Here is a 19,511-nt window from a genome sequence, read left to right on the forward strand (position 1 = left end):
TTGCTTTTACGCATGTACGTGAAGCCGGGCAGTTACAGGTACCATGGCTTCATTCAATATGCAATGAAAAGAGGGACATTCTGGCTGGGGCCCTTTGCCGTGCAAACACCCATTTAAAACCTAACTATTCATCCAACGGCAAATTGTTCTCTCCACACCCATCGTTTGCTTTACAGGGTTCCTCCTGCTGGGGGGATTCGTTTCACCCGCTGAATCCTCCCGTGGGTTCTGCGAATAAATAGAGAATAGTTATTTTAGTATGGGTGGGTTTTTTAAAAAAAAATAAAATAAAATCATCTTTTTAAAGAATTCCGCTGCATTCCTGTAATATCAACGTATCCTGACATTCAACCCCACCCCGTGGACGTCACGACCACTCAGGCAGGCCAAAGTCAGGTGCGGCCGACGTGCTGCTCTCCGCTCCCGCCGGCACCGCTGCTTTTCTCCAGCTGGAGTGCTGGCTTCCCCTTCCTCCTCCTCCTCCTCCTCCTCTGTGGGTGTTGCCAGCCTTTGCGCTTCTCACGGCAGGCCTTGCCCGGCTGCGCCCAAACGCCCGAGCTCCAGCTCCAACGGACTCATATACACACACACAAACACCATCCCCGTTTCCCCGGCTGCAGAAGCCGCCTCGCCTCGCTCGCTCCCCTGTAGGCAAAGGCACCGTCAGGGTGGACCGGCCCGTGCGGCGGCGGCAGCGGCGCACGCGCCGGCCCTCCCTCGCGCAACCACCCCGGAAAATTCCCCCTCTTTTCTCCGCCTCCTTTTCGCTGCCGAGAGAACCACAGCGCGGGCGCGGGCAGCCCTTCGCCTCCCGGCGGCGGCATCGGCGGCGTCGCGCGTGCACCCGAGCGCCCCCAAGAGAGCCACACGCAGCCAGGCGCGGCACGAAGGGCTACGGCGCGCTCGGGCTGCCCCCTTTTTGCCTGCTTCCCCACCTCCTCCTCCCGCGCCTCCGCCTCTGCCCTGCCCTGCGCCTCTTGGCCGCAAGCAGCTGCACTAGCCCCGGGCCCCGCCTGTTTCTCCCTGGCGCGGGAGAGGCGGAGAGCCAAGCAGCCCACGAGCAGCAGAGGAAGCCGCCGCTGCCGCCGCCGCCGGGAGGGGAAAAAATAAAATAAAAATAAGAAAGCCGCCTCGCCGTCTTCCCTTTTCCTGTGGCTGAAACATGGGTAAGTCGTCCCGAGCACGGCAGGTCAGTTTCGTTTCTCCCGGGCTCCCGTCAAGGTCCGCTGAAGCATCCCCTCGAGCACCCGCTAAAGGGACAGCCGGCAGCCCTTTAACCAAGCCCGCCTTAGGTAGGGACGGATGGGGAGGAATAGGACGGCGGCGTTGTAGCAAGTCGGGGCGCGTTCTCCCCTCTCGCCCCGTCGCGCACTCCCTCCTTTTTAGGGGTGGGTGGGTGGTAATCCATGGATTAAGCAACCCGGGACCTCCACCCCTACCCATCCTCCTCCTCCTCGCTCTCATGTCCGAGCAACGGGAGAAGGAAGCCGACTACTTGTAACTTCCTCATCCGCACATCCCTTCGCTTTCGGATTCCGCGGGGGAGCCGGAAAAAGCCGAAATCTGCTTCCCCCCCCCCCACACACCTCTGTTGAAATGTCGGGGGTTTCTCGTGACGCTGCTCGGCCAGGATGTCCGTAGCGGGGACAGGAGGGCTTGCAGGTACCCTGAGTGACCTTAAGTCAACCCGGGGGATGGTTTGAGGTGGCAGCTGCGAAGGACGTCTTTCAAAGAGGGAAAGAAGAAGCTCGGAATGGGGGAGAGGTTGTCTTGAGTTCAGGTCTCCCCTCCTGCCAGCTTATCAATAACAAGGAATCCCGGTTTTCTAAGGAATGGCCCTTAGCATTTTCCAAAATCAGTTGCCAAGTTTCCCCATTATTTCATGCTTGGCTTATCTGAGTTGGACATCATTTCATTGAAGTAAACTCAGTTTGGCTGTAGGGCTAAGACTTTTGTTTCCTGAGCATTGTGGGCATCGGTTAAGGTAGCCTGCCATGGAATCGTCCTTACAAGGGCTCTTGTATACATCATTAGATTTTTTGACTATGGATGAGGATGAGTTACTTCAGACAGGATCACCTGTTATGGACAAAAAGACATGACTGCATCATCATTTAGTAAAACAGTCAATTAAACTTCACTAAATGTCTTAAGAGAAAAGTTGCACCGGTCTGGGATACCACTTACTAACTCAGCATTTCCAGGCCACGCTTGCCCAAATGTCAGTTGTGCTGAAGTTCCTTGGACTGTTTTACCACTGAGCACATGATGCACCCACTTGGATTAAACTACTGTAAGGAGGCCTAGTCTGGATCAATGCCTAGAAGGGAATCCATCTGGTTATGGAGTATAAAGTCACCTTGAATTCCAATATAGTTGGAATTATTCGAATATAGTAAGGAAAGAAATACATATAATGGTTCCATGCCGTTTGCTTGTTTTGAGACTTATTATCTGCCCCCTTTGCATAAGTTGTCTTTTCAAGAAATGCTTTGAGTTGTGAAATGGAGAGAGTGATTAATGCAATATCATAATCCCTCATTTTAAGCGAACAGTGCCACCAAAATAATCTACCTTGAAATACCAGGACTAGTGGGTTTTTTTTAATGTGGCCCGTACTTTACATTAACTAGTCATTGTTGTATTTTTTTTCCAAACATTGAGGTTGAGAACTGTATGCCAAACCCGTTCTTGCCTCTTTTTTTCAGAAGCTGTTGATAGTAGTGCAGACAAACAAATAAGAGCAATCTCACTAGTGGCTTTAACAAATGTACGAGAGGTGATCTTTAAATTTCACATCAAGAGTTCTGGAATTTTTAGGGGCAACAATGTTCATAGAGGGAAACCATTTCCTTGCAGATAATGAAAATGCTTTTGAGTTTGTTTGTTTGTTTTTTGCATTATCTCACTTTGCAGGATAAAATATTATATAGTGTCTTTGGAACTCCACAAACCATCTTGCTTCTGGAGTAGCCAGGTTTCAGCCCTTGGCTGTCCCCCTTGCTAATCTGTGCCCTACCTCTATTACATCTATACCAAGTATCTGCTGAAGGATGTCGTGTGCATGTGTAACACTCATATTAGACAAAATGGCTAGTTTTCTCCTTTACTTTTTCTCTCATCCCTAAGAAAATATCCACCATTCAGAGTGCTGAATTGTAAATATAGGGTGGTCTGATTTTAGGACTCTTTGGCTTCTCTATACTGGTCTGGTCTTCCCATTTGTGTGTGTATCTCTCTCTCTCTCCCTCCCTCCCTCTCTCTCTCTCTCTCTCTCTCTCTCTCTCTCTCTATCTATCTATCTATCTATATATATATGAGAGAAATGCCTAAAATACTCCCTGAGAAAAGTGAGGCTTACTTCATCATGACTAGTAAGTTATTGGACAGTGTCTCTCTTATTTCAGCAGGAGGGCTAGGAAGTGAAAAGAAGTGCCAAATATAAAGTTTAATTGAAATAATGTGGATCTCCCACTATTGGAAGCCTGCAGAGAAGCTGGTGTCCACCAGCTGAAGAAAGAAAGTGATGTCATAAAAAGAATTCAAGAAATAAAGTACTGAAGGAGATGGTAAAGGTTGGAGGCTCACTACTGACTAAACGGAAGGGGTTAGTTCCTGTCTCCCCACAACCCCAAAATACACTTCGGATCAATCCTAGTAGTCACTAGATTTTCCCTTGGTGATAAAATGTTACAGATTTTACATACCTTGAAATTGATTCGTAGAATTGGGTCAGATGAAGAAGGAAAATATACTACAATTACATAGATACAGCTTATGATGACTTAAGTTTGCCTTACTTATAAGGTGGGAATAAGATGAAAGCAACATTAAACAAACGGGAGAAAGTTGTTTCAGCATGATTGTGCTGTACTAAGGAGCAAGAGGGCCTGATGCTGTGTTCACATGGCCTTTTACCCATGTTTACTCACTTCTATTTATTTTAATTATTTACATTTCTGTAACAACTAGGCCCAAATTTCTGGGATTGTACAATAAGAAACAAGTTGTAGATGCACAACATACTAGCATGGTGTAGAGTTTCCTGCTTGGGCAGGGGGTTGGACTAGAAGACCTCCAAGGTCCCTTCCAATTCTGTTATTATGTTATGTTATGGTTGGCTAATTTGTAGTTCTTTTTTTTTTTTTTGTGGCAACCTAGCACAAACAGTATCCATTAAGGTGCCAGATATTTTTCAATTTATGGAATGGTTTTTCCCAAAGTCTAAAGATTTAAATGCTCTAGATTAAATCCTGTTCCCAAATGTTATTAATAATTTCATAGTATATATTGTTTGAGTACTTGTAGTTTCTTGCACTTACTGTTTCAGACTCAGTTTGAAGGCTCCTATACTGCAAGCTGGGTTGTGAAAGTATAGATGAATCAAGTCTCCAAGAAGAATCGGAATATTCCCAGTACTTGTTTCACCCTGAAAATCTTACTTGCTTAAGGCATCAAAATATTAAACCCTTTGTGAAGGCTAAAAAAAACTGGTAGTAATAAAGTGTCCAGCTAGGTCACTTAAAGGATGTCTGGAGAAAACCACGAAAGCTATTTGAATTTCTTTGATCCACTGAGAAGTTTTGGCTGGAACTGAATGAATCTGTCCACTGCTTTTGCCTATGTTTTGAAGATCAGGAACAGAAACATGCGATTTAAATCACTCAAATAATAAAAGTGGTGTTCCTAAAGGTTTATTTTCAAGGGAGCATAGAACTTAAAGTCCTGATGGCCGGCTGTTGAATCCTGTATGTCCATACTTTCAGAATTACCTCATATTTGCTGCACTATAGTTTTATCTTTGTATATCAGTGAATGCAGCTCTGTTTATTTAACACATTTGTAGGTATTTAACTTTTAGCATTTAGCTATACACCTTTTTTATTATATGAATCTCTTAAATTGCAATGAATCATGTAGAAAGGCACAGACTTTGACTGCAGTCCTACAGCCAACCTCAAGTATGTCTATCACCATTGCTAAAATATTTCTATGGGTACTGGTTGTAACATTGGACTGCAAGCTTTTTAGGAAAAGGAGCTACTGGTTGCATTAATGTTGTAACTGCTGTGCACATTGTGGATAATTTATGATGTCGGTTCCTGTGTCTATTTACATTCTAAGACGTTTCTCCCTTTTTAAATAGCCCCTTTTCTCTCTCTCTTACTTTAATGTACCTGTGTCTAATAGTTAGAATTTTCTTTTTATCAATAGGTGATGCTTTTTAGCTGTGATTTAGTTTGCCTGTACTTTATGGAGAACAGTAATATATGTATATACATATACATAAGTTATAAACTTTTTGCTTTGACTTAGACTGGGCTCATGTATGCTGAATCACAGTTTGTTTAATTATGATTTGTTGCATAAGCTGGCTGCGCTCAAACACATTAAATAGCAAATTACAGTTACAGCCATGATAGACATTCACGTGGACATCGACTCGACTCACAAAGCTTGCTTAGTCATAGTTTAGTTGTCTTTTCTTTCCATAAAAACTCCCTAGCCATCATCTATTGTATACTGCTTTGGTCATCTGGAATACTTTCAGCCAGTTGGACTACTCATAAGGAGTTACCAGAAAAAATATGAAAAGTCAGAATATTCAGATACTATAATCAAAGGATACAACATATTGACAAAAAAGAGAGAGGAGGGGGGAAATAGGATGGGAAAGGGGGGCCTAATGAACAGGATGAACAAATAGTCTGCGAATAGAATATGGAGTCTCAAGAATTGGGAAACAGATTTTTTCAAAGAAACAAGAATAAAAGCAAGAGTTGGATGACCGAGATGACAAAGGGAGAGAAAGTGAGAGACGAGTGATTCAGCAAAGGAAGCCAAAAAACCTCCCCGAGGCTTGGGCCAGGTGGTCTTTGTATAGTGACAAGAAAAATTGCCGGGTAAAAGTTGTCAATGACACTGGGAACCTTGGTTGATTTTTCACGCTGGGACTGCCGCCTCCTAGTATAATTGCAAGGTTGGTTGGAGTAATTATACTGTTACCTTTTGCCAGCTTCGTAGATGCTGCATTGCTGCTTAATGCGTTGGATGCCTTGTTTCACAGCATTGTTTTTGCTGTGACACTGTTGCTTGCAAGGAGAGCAAAAGATGAGGACGAGCAAGGAGGGAACTAAAAAGGTTTGAAAAGGCCACTGCACTGTTGGCCGTATGTGATTGTACAGGCGCTCCTGCTGTTCCTGAGGAAATCTCCCAAGAATCAAAGCTGTCCTTGTTTTCTGTCAGCAGGGAACACGCCACACTACAGTCTGATTTGCAGGCTTCTCCTTTTTTTTGAAGAGAAGGCGTTTATAACAACTACTTTGAAAAAAAAATCACAATAAAACGTAATGAGTTCTGAATGTAGAAAATCTAGCTTGAAGCTTCTATGCAACATCTTTACTGTTAAATCTTCCTATCTGCTTTTTACAGGATTTATTTTCTGTACTTGTTGGAAAGCCTCCGAGATATATTAAAGCTGATTCTCTTCCCCCAAAACCCCCAGAACTAAGTGTTCCTTGTGACTCTCTGCCCACTTGGTAAATCATGTCATAGCATCAAAATTTGCTTCTCTGAGCACTAAATCGCTAAGTCGGTTTCATGATTAAATGGTTTGACTGTTCTGCACCTAAGGGGGTCAAGTACATAGTTTTGTTTCATACGGAGCTTATAAAAATTCATATTCTTTTAATAAAAAGATGTGTTATATGAATATATTTACTTAGTGTGTGGGTGCTCTACAGTTGTATAGCTTTACTATCGTTTTTCTGAAGTAATCTTTGTAGACATTAATATTAAACTGACTCAGAGAACTGAAATAAAGGGTACCAGGTACGATTTTTGGCCTGCAAAAAAATAATAATCCAGTTTTTCAGATTTGTATAAACATGGCATTGAATCATATGATAAAAAGTTTATTTTGCAGATAGATAAATGGCAATCCCCATAGTGCAGGAGCAATAATTGCTTTCATGAGACATATTTGTCACAGCATGCAAAATTATGCAGAGATGATCTTTTAGTTCATGGGGGCTGTTAATATAACTTTGAAATTAATTTTAATTTTAACAACGCTTGTGAAATTAATTTTCCTTTCAACAAAGCTTAGGAAAAAGCTGGAACTAGTTTTAAAGCATAGAATATTATATGGATAAAACATTTGAAATGTATTTTAGAAGCATATTCTGTATGCTGCAGTTTTAAGACTCTTTCTTTTCTCCATTCCTTGCCTTGCTTTATATTTATGGAATATAGAATAACAGAATTGGAAGGTACCTTGGAGGTCTTCTAGTCCAATCCCTGCTCAGGCAGGAAACCTTATACCATTTTAGAATGGTATTAAATTATTTTAATGGGATAATTTTTTTCTACAAATAACATAACAGAAAGGGAAAATCTTTTTGATAGTTTACGTTTCTATTTAATCACAAGGTGCTATTTATTATTATTGTTAATTATTACATTTATACCCTGCTATCAGAATTAATTCTTGTTGGTTCTGTTATTTGTATTGTATAACAATTGATTTTTTGATAAATAGATTTTTAAATGCAAAAAGACTTTGAAATTACATGTCAGTATTACATTAACACTGCAACACCTTACAATGAACTAGCTAGGTTCAGTTTTAACGAAGTATCAAATCCCTTTCACAGATTATTTTTAAAAAATGACAAATTGTTGGTCTGGTTGTTGTCATTGAGCAATGCAAAATAATTAGGACTACAGTACAATTAGGACTAAGCCACTTGACTTCAGGGAGAATAAAAATCATTTTAAGGTACTTTTTTAAAATTTAAATCAGATTTATTTTGTAAGAAGGTGAACACATCAGATGCAAGTTAACAAATCTGAAATAAACTTTTTTCTAAAAATGGAACACAAATATGAAAATTGAATAAAAATATTGTGGATACTATTTATATACTAGTGATACTTTTCCTCTACATCCTAGAAAAATTATTCCTCCAATTCTAACAATAGTTATTTAATGTTTAATGTTTAATGAATTAATGTAAAACTTTAAAAGCTGCAAATACACAAAGAGCTCAAAACAAGTTGTTCCAACCTCATTGGAAAATTATGGAAGACAGCCCAAGATAATTTTTGCAACAAACTTCTTCCTTTTGAGAAATTCTATAAAATGAGCAAATGAAGATGTGCTTTCATTGTAGGACTGTTCTGTAACTTTACCCTAGAATTATCTGCTCAATCATTTTTGTATGATGAATTTTAAAAAAAATGAGAAAACATTTTAGAAAGATGGCAGTGTGGATTCTCTGTGCTTGCATATCTGCCTATCTGCTTTCTGATCTCAAACACACCGTGACAAGTATGAGAAAGCTTGATCCTAGAGCTAGAATGTCTTATACTTTAGTATTATTAATCCTAAATGTACTCTGAGCATAAGTAAGGGAGGAGGAGGTTTAAATAAATTGGTGTAAGTAATCTGCTGTTTTAGAAGGTGAAAAAAAGAGAAAATTAATGAAATGTATTACACTAAAATTATTGGTAAGGGCATTGTAAGAAGAAAATATACTCTCTTCGTTTTGAAACAAAAATAACCTCAGAGTTCACGCTGTCCTTTTAATAAGCTGTTTGAGTACCGTAAAGACAGATTAATACAGAAATAGCATTGGAAAATTTAGAAAGAAAGATACGAGGTATTTGGAAAACACACCAGCAAAGCAGATTTCATTTTAATACATATATATTTCACTCATCATCATAATCAACTATCCTTCAAGCAGAGGCCATTGGGATCAGCTGTACTGTAAGGATGAACATTACTGAAAATCATAGGGATCAGTAGTTGTTAGCTGTAATGGCAGCGTGACTTCCTCTGAAGGCCATCTGTTGGATAAGTGGTAGGCTTCCTAGTACAGTTGATTGGCCACTGTGAGAATAGATTGTTGAATTCAGTGGTCAAGGCATTCAATCCATTAGGTCACTGCTTATGTTCTTAAGATCAAAAGTCAATTTGCCATAGAGATAGCTGGGTGATGTGGCAGCAATTTATTTCTATCATAGCTGATGATTTCAGTTTGACAAACCCTTAAGGCACCATAAGCATTAACAATACTTAAGGGGTAACCCACTCCAGCTGTTAGCATCAATCCCCTGTGGAACCTCCCATCATTTCTATAATTTCCTTTGTAACGAATATATTACTGCCATGTGACATCATAACCTCCATAAAAGATAACTTCTCCCAATGGCCTCCCAATGCAATCAAATAATTTTTAGATCATTACAAAATGCTAAGAGAATACATCTTTGTTAATCCCTTTTCAGCTGCAAGCTTCATGCATATTTATAAAAAACTTAAAAAGAAATCAAGGTCATATGAGCAACTCAGTTGAGGTTGCAAAATGTGTGAGCATTGAATACGAAAGGCGGGAAAATGACTTGTGAACCTGTGTTTCTGCTGGATTTTTTATCTTCTTTCTAAATTCCAAATGTTTGATTAGAAGATTAGCAAATTTATGAAAAGATGTTGTAAATTATTTCTTTCTTCTTCTTTTGTTTGTGTCTAATTCTCAGAGAGTGCCTGGATAGGTCCATGCAGTTCGCTTACAGCAAGATTTTCAGAAGGGAATCACATTTCAGTTACACTAGAGATAGGTAGCATGACTGTAGTTTCAATACATTACTGTTGAATCCATTGTATCAAGTAACCTAACCCCATATCCAAATAATTCAAAGGTTCCTAATTTCATATCCAGGTCATTCATAAATAGACCAAATAGTGCAGAACCTATGATGGAGCCTTGTAGTACAGAAGTCATTACCACTTCCTGCTTGGTACAAAGTTGTAAATATACACTTAGATAAAATCCATCTAATAGCAGTAGAATCTACCCCTCATTATGTCATTATTATCACAATTTCATTGGGAATTTTGTCAAATGCTGACTAGTCTGTCAAAAATGATCAGATAATGCACTTCTCTCAGTTTGCTTTTCTTCCTGCAGATATTTCAATATCAGGTTTACATTGCCTTTTTTTGTGAAAACAAAAGCAAATCAAACATTAGCAATGCCAGAAAACTCTATTGTTTTATGTCATAGTTTAAGATAGTTTGCATTAGTGATACCTGAGTTTCATTGTCCATTTATATAAGAGCTACTTACTTACTTACTTACTTACTTATTCAATTATAGCTGCTTATCTCAATCAATGACTCTGGGTGGTTTTTAATTTTTTAAAAAATGTGCTAGAATAAACACAATAAAACATTTTAAAATGAAAAAAAAACCTAAAGAAAAAATGTTGGTCCAAAATAAATATGCATAGCAGCTGAGATACTTCACCAGCTAACAATAAAGCTAGGAAACTGGGCCTTTAGCAAATACAGTACCCCAGATTCAGAAACACAGCTAGGGTTTTTTAGAGCTTTATGAAAGGCTAACAGGACTGGGCCATTCTAATCTCTTGAGGGGAGGATTTGCCATAAGGCAAAGGCTATTGCAGAAAAAGCCCATCTTCTAGTCCAGGGGTCCCCAAAATTGGCAGCTTTAAGACTTGTGGACTTTAACTCCCAGAATTCTCCAGCCAGCTATGCTATGCTGGCTGGAGAATTCTGGGAGTTAAAGTCCACGAGTCTTAAAGCTGCCAAGTTTGAAGACCTCTATTCTAGTCCCTGCCAGTCAACACTCCTTTGCTGCTGTGAGCTGCCGCATGCCCTATCTTAGCCCTATCGAGTTGGACGGGTAGAAAAAGTCAGTCCCTCGGGGGATAGTGAATTATACTGGAAGCTAGAAGAGAGACATAATAACAACAACAACAACAACAACAACAGAGTTGGAAGGGACCTTGGAGACCTTCTAGTCCAACCCCCTGCCCAGGTAGGAAACCCTACACCATCTCAGACAGATGGTTATCCAACATCTTAAAAATTTCTAGTGTTGGGAATGGTGGATTACTTTTATTTTTACAGACTTTGGGAAGATGGTGCATAGTACATTATATATACATAGCAATCAGAAGGAAGACCTTTATAGATTAAACAGCAGTATCAAAGGATATTAAATAATGCCTATCTGGCTGCAGCAGGACTGCTGATGCCCAGTGGCATCACTGAACAAAGCACAAGCATAGATGTGGCTATTTAAAGATGGAAAACTAGAAAAGAGATGGAGGGAAATAGCTAAATTTATTTGTCTTAATTTATATAGATAAATCTCCATCTCACAGCAAGTGATGCTGGATGCATAAATTATCTAGGCAATAATATTTAAATGGATTAATTATGTGCCATCAAATGAATATCTTGTAGGACCCCCATAGATAGGTCATCTCCAAGATTATTTTAATAGATACTGGACAAATAAAAAACACTGGCCTATTTAAATACTTATCACTATTCATTCTTTTTAAAATTTCAATATGTACCGTAACTGCTTAGCAAAATGGTAAAACAATTGACTACATAGTTGTATACACTGAAGAAATTTGAGGAAAACTAGAAAACCTTTAATATATGATACTTTCATAATTAAAGCCATTAATATTGAAAAAGAAACAGTAGATTATACTGTGTAACACCTCAGATAGAATCAATAAAAGATGAAATTACTGCAGTTTATCAGGATTGACAATATAAATTCCAGCCTTACTTGCAGACCCAGCTGCTTTTTTATTTTGTTTTTTAACAGCATTTTAAAAAGGACCTGTTGAAAATTTGATTGTGTTAGATTTACAAAATAGGGTTTTAGCATTTAATAAAGCAACACCTTCATTCTTTCAGAACACTTAGCGAATTTATGGTGGAGAATTATTGCTAGAAATTTTGGTCAAAAGAATGCTGAAACTCTGCACTTAAAAATGGACTAAATTTGAACTGTTTATGCTTCACATTTCAAAACAAATTGTATAAATTACTATATACAGGCAAGGAGATGGAATAAAAGTGTAAGGAGCAAGGTAGCATTTATAGTATTCTCTGACAGAAGCACATTTATAAAAAGACACAGAATAATTGTCAATTTTCAGAACAGTTTGGTCTTCCTTGGAGAAGGGTTTCAGGCTAAGTAGGAAAAAAATCTTCTCACTTGAATTGTTGAATCCTTTCAAATGTTTGGGTGGATAAACATTTTTTCTTTGTAGTTTATATAGTCTTTAGCTACATCAGATTTCAAATCTTGGATAATGGTTAACCATATATAAAAAGCCATACATTCTACCACTGAGGTTTACTCTAGTTTTAGAGAAACAATTCACTCTCTCATTTTCCTTGAGTATGAAATGCTTCTGTAGTTTTAACTGGATCAGTCTGTCAATGCAACTCATAAGAACAATTCTTGTAATATGTTTTTTTTTTCCTTTTTACAACCCTGTAGGCCCTTGATTTGGGGTGGGGTCAGGATGATTGAATGGAGTTGAGTATTTACTAGCTGGGTGCCCTTCCTGATGCCAATGGAGTTTGCAGCAGATATTTTCTCTTTGTGTTCTGATAGAGAAACATCTGTCTCTACCTAGGATTGAACTATCAACTTTATGAGTGAGAGGTGAGAGTCTTCACCTCTAGGTCACCACAATGCTCATAATAATGTAATAATGTAGCCTCCTGAGGAAAAGTGCGTACTTATGGAAAAGCAAAGGGATAAAGTGCCTGGGAACGATGCATAAATCTATGGCCTCTAAGTCTACTGAACCTTTGACTATTCACATAACATGAGCCAGTTGAATTTTCTCCAAGCTTATTCTGTTGTATACAACTTGGTGATAAAGTTTTGGAAAAGCTACCTTAAAATGTGGATGATCTAATGAGAGGGGAAAAAATCATTTCCTATCTTGGCATCATATTTCTGTAGATAACATGCCTTTTTTGTTTTCTTCTTAAAAACCTGGGCTTGATTTTTATTTTGAATCTGCAAGCCAAACCTTACCTTTCTTGAAATTTGTTTTCCGGCATCTGTTCAACACATTTGGAGATGAATTGCAAAAATTATTAATTCCATGTTGAGTGCTGTATTTAGCACCTGTCAGGTGGGTGATAACAGCCACGTTCACAGCGGAAATAGCATAGTAGCTTTTGGCCCGCTAGGAAGGAGGGAAAATTAAATACACAAGATCAAATATATATTGATAGAAGAAATAGAAGATGATTATGTCTATGCTTAAACTTCTCTTGCCTGGAGATTAAAAATAGCTTTTGAAATTTCTTAACTACTTAAAAGTAGTTTATACCAGTTTTCCAAACCGACTGATGTCTAATCCCTCCTATATGTACCGTTCTTTTCAAAGTATAAGACATACTTCCCCCCCCCAAAGGAGAGTGAAAGTTTGGGGGCATCTTATACACCGAATGTAGCCCCACCTACCCGCTGGCCCACACACTTCAGCTGTTTTTGGCCTTTGTACGTCGCTGTTTTAGATCTGTTCCAGGCTGCAAGGATTGCCACAGACCATCGCCGCCTCTGTGCCTCACATTTTTGGCCTCTGTGCCTTGTGTTTTTCCAGTGTGTTGTCCAGATGATCCATGCATGGGTTAATCTCCTATCTAATTGTCAGAGACTGAGTGAATATATTTTTGAACTGCTTAGCCACGTCTCCTGCTCATTAAGATCCAGTCTTTTTCACTCAGTCCAAAGGAAGAGACCTGAGTTGGTTTTCTCTGACAATTTCATAGTCAGATTACTTATTGGATCTTTTGAACTGTACTGGCTTTGTTTGGATTTTAAGGATCTCATTCTGGTATCAGGCAAGTGATTTGTGTGCTGCTGGTGGCTGGTAAAGCAGTCCTGGGGCCCCAGGCTGTTTTCTCTCCACCCAGGAAGACAGGAAGCAGCTATCCGGAGTTGTTGTTCTTCTGCAGAACACATCCGTGATTGATTTAGCTGCCGGTGGGTTAGTTGGCTTTTCTCTGTCCACCGGAAAAAGCCTCCCCCCACCTGTTCTTCTTATCATGGGCGGCTCCAGAGCTGTGCCCCGTGTCCCGTAGCACACTCTGAGGTCCAGGAAGACTTCGCGGTGCTGAGAGGGCTTTTTTAGTCTTCACGCCTTTATGTTTGCTGGCTGGGGAAGTGACAGCGGCTGCTCAGAGGCAGTTCTGGGTCGCGGCAGCCATTTTCACCAGGACTGCAATATGGAAGGAGAGATCAATGCAGGGGTGGCGATTTAACACCGATTGGCTGTTTCTGAGGGTTTTTTGCCTGCGAAGCAGTTTGGCTGGCCCTGGAAGAAGCGAAGCAGCATTCAGGACTCCATTCAGTGTCCACGCTTCTGTCTGGATTCGTGAGTTGCCTGGGCGCTGGGAGAGCGGAGCTGTGATCTTGCGTAGCCATTGCTGAAGGAGGAGATGATTCCAGTCTTCAAGGCCAGGTTTGCCCCATTGGGGATTAAGGCTTTTGCTGAGGCTTGTGTTTCTCAGGGCTCTTATCTATTGAGAGTCCTGGAGATTATTTTCTACTTGCTAGCTGCTGCTGCCTGAGGCTAGAATTGTTATTCAATTTCTGGACCTCATTTCTGCCTTTTTATTATGGCTGAGTCTGATCTTTCTTCAGACATGGAGCAGGTGCCCAGCCCTCCCAAAACACATAAGGGGCATTCTTCAAAATCAAAAAGTTCTAAGTCAGCTAGGAGCACTGCTCAATCTGAACCAGTTTTGGCAGCTAAAGGGGCCCCAAGTGGGGATAAGGATGCCCAGAGGAGGCACAAAGCCCTAGAACGCCAGTATGAAATTGCACAACACAATGCACAAATGTCTGTGCCACTGCGTGTTTCTGCCAGGGAGATTGGGTTGCAATCTCAGGCAGGAAGATCTCCTTTGCCCCTTCAGGTGTCTGAGGGAATACAAGAAGAGCCAGTGGCAGGAACTTCTCAGGAGGTTTCCTTTGCCTTGCCCTCAACATCTGTGGCCTCAGCTCAATTGCACCCTTTGGTGCAGTGCAATGTGGCGGAGGCAACCTTCACTCCAACCGCTGCTGGCTTATGTGAAGGGGAAGAACAAAATTCAGATCCTTCATTGGATTTTCAGGCCTTGCTTTCAGATGCCTTTTCAAAATTTCTGGCAGCTGGCATGCAACAAGGGACTCACATTCAATATAATGTGCCCAGGCCCAGGCCCCAGGCTCCGATGCCTCAGCATGAGTCTTCTCATAGTGTGGATTCTAATTTAGAAGAGGATTGCCCAGTAGAGTTGGAATTTTCCGAGGATGAAGGAATTGCTCCTGACAGGCCATCAGTTTCAGGCCTTTTCTGCCCTTCTTTTTTTAAATCTCTACTGCACAAGGCAAAAGTTTCTGCTAATATAGGATTGGGAGAGAGTTGCATTCCCCAACTTCAAAGTTCTGATAATCCTCATGAGGGCTTATTTATGATACCCAAACCTAAGAATTTATTCCTTGCCCGACCTTGTTTACAGAGGTAGTGCAAAAACCATGGGTTCAGCCTGGCTCCCTGGCGTCCCCTAGTGGTCAAGATAAAAAAAATTTTTGCTCTGATCCTGCTCTGATCAGCTTCTAATTACCTTCAGTAGATGCTCCAGTGACTAGTGTCACTTCTCCACTGTTATTTCTGGTGATGTTGGCGAAGGACTGAAGGTGGAGGATAAGAAAGCAGAGATGGCTTTTCGGAAGACTAATCAAGTGGCTGCTTGGGCCATCAAGGCTGCTACATCGGCCTCATTTTTTAATAGAGCCTCTTTGATTTGGCTGCGCCAATTACAGGAACGTATACCACCTGTGGAGGCACGAGTTTACCAAGATATCAACAAGTTGGTGGTGGCTACGGAATGTTCTGCAGATGCTTCTTTAGATGCAGCAAAGTTTGCTTCACGTGCCTTGGCATCCACGGTCACTTCTTGCAGACTCCTTTGGCTTCGCCGTTGGAAGGGGGATATGAAATCAAAGTGGCGTTTGGCAGCTGCTCCTTACAAAGGGCTTGCCCTTTTTGGAGAGGCATTAGACCCTATTCTGATTGAAGACAAAGATAAGAGGAAGGTCCTGCCGTCACTTCTTACAGAAGATCGGAACTGTCAGCCTCCACTCCAAACTTCGTAACTCTTTGTATTCCTTATATTCAGCTGTTAGATAGCATGGGATTGTATTTCTAATGTAAATAGCTATTGGATTCAAGTTAAGTAGAGAGGGCCCTTTAAGAGTGTCGGTCTGACATAATTAAGGTGGGAGGGGAGATTAATGTTTTGAATTCAACAGGAATGTTTTGAGCGCGAACTCTAACGGACATTGCATTCCTGATATGATTGACAACCAGAGACCTGCGGAAGAAGATTACCACGGGACCCCGGGAAGGAGCTGGCATTGGACCAGACCTGATGACCTTTTGGGAAAGAGGAGGGAGGAATAGGGTGATACAGATTGTTAGCCATATTTTGTCTCAGATTCAACTTAGCACTGCTGCTATCCAGATGTAACTAGTAAAAGTACTTTTCTTTATTTGCAAATGAAGTCAAGGTGTATTCTTTCCTGGTTATAATCAGAGGCAGCCTGACAGGAACACAGATACGTCCCTTATTCTCAACGCCAGTCCTTTCGGGCGGGAGCAGGTTCCAGTGGGTCCTATTTTCAACGTCCCTTTTCACAAGGATATGGACAATCAGCTAATCGATCTGGGTTCCAGGATCGAGGTCGTCGTCAACCACTGTTCAAGAAGCCATGTCGAGGAACCGGAAACTGGTCCTTCAGACGAGGTAAATGACTCCTTGCTTCAAGCGCCCATAGGCAGTCGTCTCCAGTTATTTCATCAACATTGGGAGACTTCAATGACCGATGCCTGGGTGCTACGGACTGTGAGGCATGGCCTCATCTTAAACTTTTTCTCCATCCCCCTACAACCGTTTCTTTCCATGTCTGGTTTCAAGAGGCAACTCATGGAAGCCAAAATCAGTTATCTATTAGACATACAAGCAATAGAACCAGTTCCAGTTGCTCAAGAGAGGACAGGGTTTTATTCCACCCTGTGTCTCATACCAAAAAATTCAGGCAGCTGGAGGGGGATTTTAAACTTAAAAGGCCTCAATCGTTACATACTTACAGAAGGTTCAAGATGCAATCCCTCAAGTCAATTTTGAGTTGCATCTGGCTGGGCGATCTCTTATAATCAGTAGACCTCAAGGAGGCGTATTTATATGTGCCAATCCATCCGATGCATTGCAAGTTCCTCCACTTCGCTTATGCCAACCGGCATTTTCAATATTGGGTGATGCCTTTCGGGCTTTCTTCGGCACCCAGAACCTTCACAAAATTATTAGCAGCAATGGCAGCTTCTGTCACAGGGATTCCAGTACGCGTTTTGTGCTACCTGGACGACATTTTGCTCCTGTCAACATCACAGTCGCAAGCAACAAAGGACAGGAAGATCCTTTTTCAAGCACTTCGGCACCACGGCTTTTCTCTCAATTTGAAGAAGAGCCATCTTCATCCAACTACACACATTCTTCATCTGGGTGTGATAATAAACTCAAGAAGAGGTCACCAGAGAGGATCTCCAGTCTCAAGGAATTGGTGTTGCAGGTTCTGTTCCGTTGATACAGTTGTCACAGTTGCTGGGGAACATGATTTCATTTATCGCTATCGTTCCCTAGGCCAGACGGCATGCTCGTCCTCTGTAGTGGTTCCTGTTGCCATTCCAGAAAGCAGGGCGCAGCAATTCCAGGTCCAAAGTTCTTCTTCAGCCGCAGGTGCATCTGTCCTTGAAATGGTGCCAGTCAGCAGCAATTCAGAAGGGCTGTCTGTTCCTGGAACCAGAGTGCATCACAGTGACATCGGATGCAAGCCTTCTCAGTTGGGGGGCTCATCTGGATTCACAGGTGGCGCTAGGCACGTGGATGCTGGTGGAGAAAAAGAACAGCATCAGCTGGCTAGAGTTGAGGGCGGGAAGACTTGCTCTCAAACGTTCTCTCCCACTGTGACAGGTCAGCATGTGTTGATCCTAACGGACAACATTGCGACAAAGGCACACATCAACCAAGAAGGCGGCACTCATTCTCGGCTCCTCATGGAGGAGGTAGAGAGGCTGATGAGCTGGGTGGAGCGGTACCTCTGTTCCCTGAAAGCAGAATACATCTCAGGCATTCTAAACGTTCAGGCAGATTGGTTTAACAGGGCACAGCTAGACCCTTCAGAATGGCGACTTCATCCTCAACTGTTCCAGGAGATTGTGTGGAGATTCGGTCTCCACATCATAGATTTGTTTGCTCGCCAGGACAACAAGCAGTTTCCACACTTTTTCTCCAGGTTTCCGAGTCTGGAGGAGGAGGTTTGCAATGCTCTCAGGTGTCCTTGGCCACGGGGTCTACTGTATGAGTTCCTGCCCATTCCTATCATTCCAAGAGTGATTTGAAAGCTGCTGGCGGAAAGAGCGGAGGTCGTTCTGGTGGCTCCGTATTGGCCTCACCGTCCTTGGTTCGTCGACCTAGTAGGACTTTCAGTGGCCTGTCCCTTGAGGATTCCTCAAGATTGGATTTCTCTCAGCCAAGGGGCAGTACTTCATCTGGAGCTGCAGTGGCTCCACTTGACCGTTTGGCATTTGAAAGGATCCTCCTGAGGAAGGATAACTTATCAGGAAAAATAATTCAAACCATGCAAGCGTCTAGAAGAGCTTCTACTAACCATATTTATAATGCTTCCTGGAGAGCCTTCTGTCTATGGTGCTCGAAGCATCACACTGACCCTATTTCAGCATTGATTCTGGATGTGTTAGAATTTTTACAAACTGGTCTCGACAAGGGGTAGCCCCCTCCACACTTCGACATCAGGTTGTAGCCTTGTCTACCGTTCTTACCTGTGATGCTTACCCGACGCTCTTGCAACATCCAAGGGTGCATTGTTTTCTTCAGGGTGCTACAAATCTTCACCCTCCGCTGGTGCATCGCTATCCTACGTGGGATCTCCACTTGGTTCTTCAAGCGCTGATGTCTGCACCATTTGAGCCACTGGGTTCCGTTTCTTTTCGATTATTGACTTTGAAAGTTATGTTTCTTCTGGCAATCACATCAGCCAGACAGATTTCGGAGTTGGCAGCCTTATTTGTTAGGAAGAACCTTTGTGTTTTTCATTCCAACAAGGTCGTTTTACAATTGGACCCATCATTCATGCCAAAGGTGAACTCTTGGTTTCACCGGGCCCAGGAGTTGATTCTCCCAGATTTTTGTCTGGATCTTGTCATCCTCTAGAAAAGAATTGGCACACATTGGATGTGCGGAGGGCGTTACGCCGTTACATCAAACGTACAGCATCATTTCATCAAACGGAGGCCTTGTTAGTATCATTTCATCCGTCATCAATGTGGAAGAAGGTCTCTTCGTCAACAGTGGACAGATGGCTGAAAGCATGTATTTCCATGGCATATGAACTCAAATCTAAGCCTGTACCAGGCAGAATTTTACCACATTCAACTCATAGTGCTAAAACTACGGTGGCTTGGGCCACACAAGTATCTATTAGTATCTATTAGTGACATTTGTAGGGCGGCTACTTGGTCGTCATTATCCCCTTTCATACGTCATTATAAGTTAGATAGTTATGCTTCTGCTGAGGCATCTTTTT

At 41.7% G+C, this 19,511-nt stretch overlaps 1 protein-coding gene across 4 annotated transcripts in view; it reads left to right on the top strand.

Moving 5' to 3' along the window:
• The first annotated feature begins 779 nt into the window (after positions 1-779).
• The window catches only part of RAP1GDS1 (Rap1 GTPase-GDP dissociation stimulator 1), an 89,141-nt gene continuing 70,409 nt past the window's right edge, over positions 780-19,511 (top strand). For 2 of the 4 annotated variants that reach the window (XM_058192092.1, XM_058192094.1), the window contains exon 1: positions 782-1,166. In XM_058192092.1, the coding sequence (XP_058048075.1) occupies positions 1,163-1,166 (4 nt within the window). In that variant the 5' untranslated portion in view covers positions 782-1,162. Of the gene's footprint in view, positions 1,167-19,511 lie in introns of all 4 variants that reach the window. The other 2 variants (XM_058192093.1, XM_058192095.1) reach the window with 2 other exon arrangements.

This window comes from Ahaetulla prasina, chromosome 8 (genome assembly GCF_028640845.1).
Source record: "Ahaetulla prasina isolate Xishuangbanna chromosome 8, ASM2864084v1, whole genome shotgun sequence".
Lineage (NCBI taxonomy): Eukaryota > Metazoa > Chordata > Lepidosauria > Squamata > Colubridae > Ahaetulla > Ahaetulla prasina.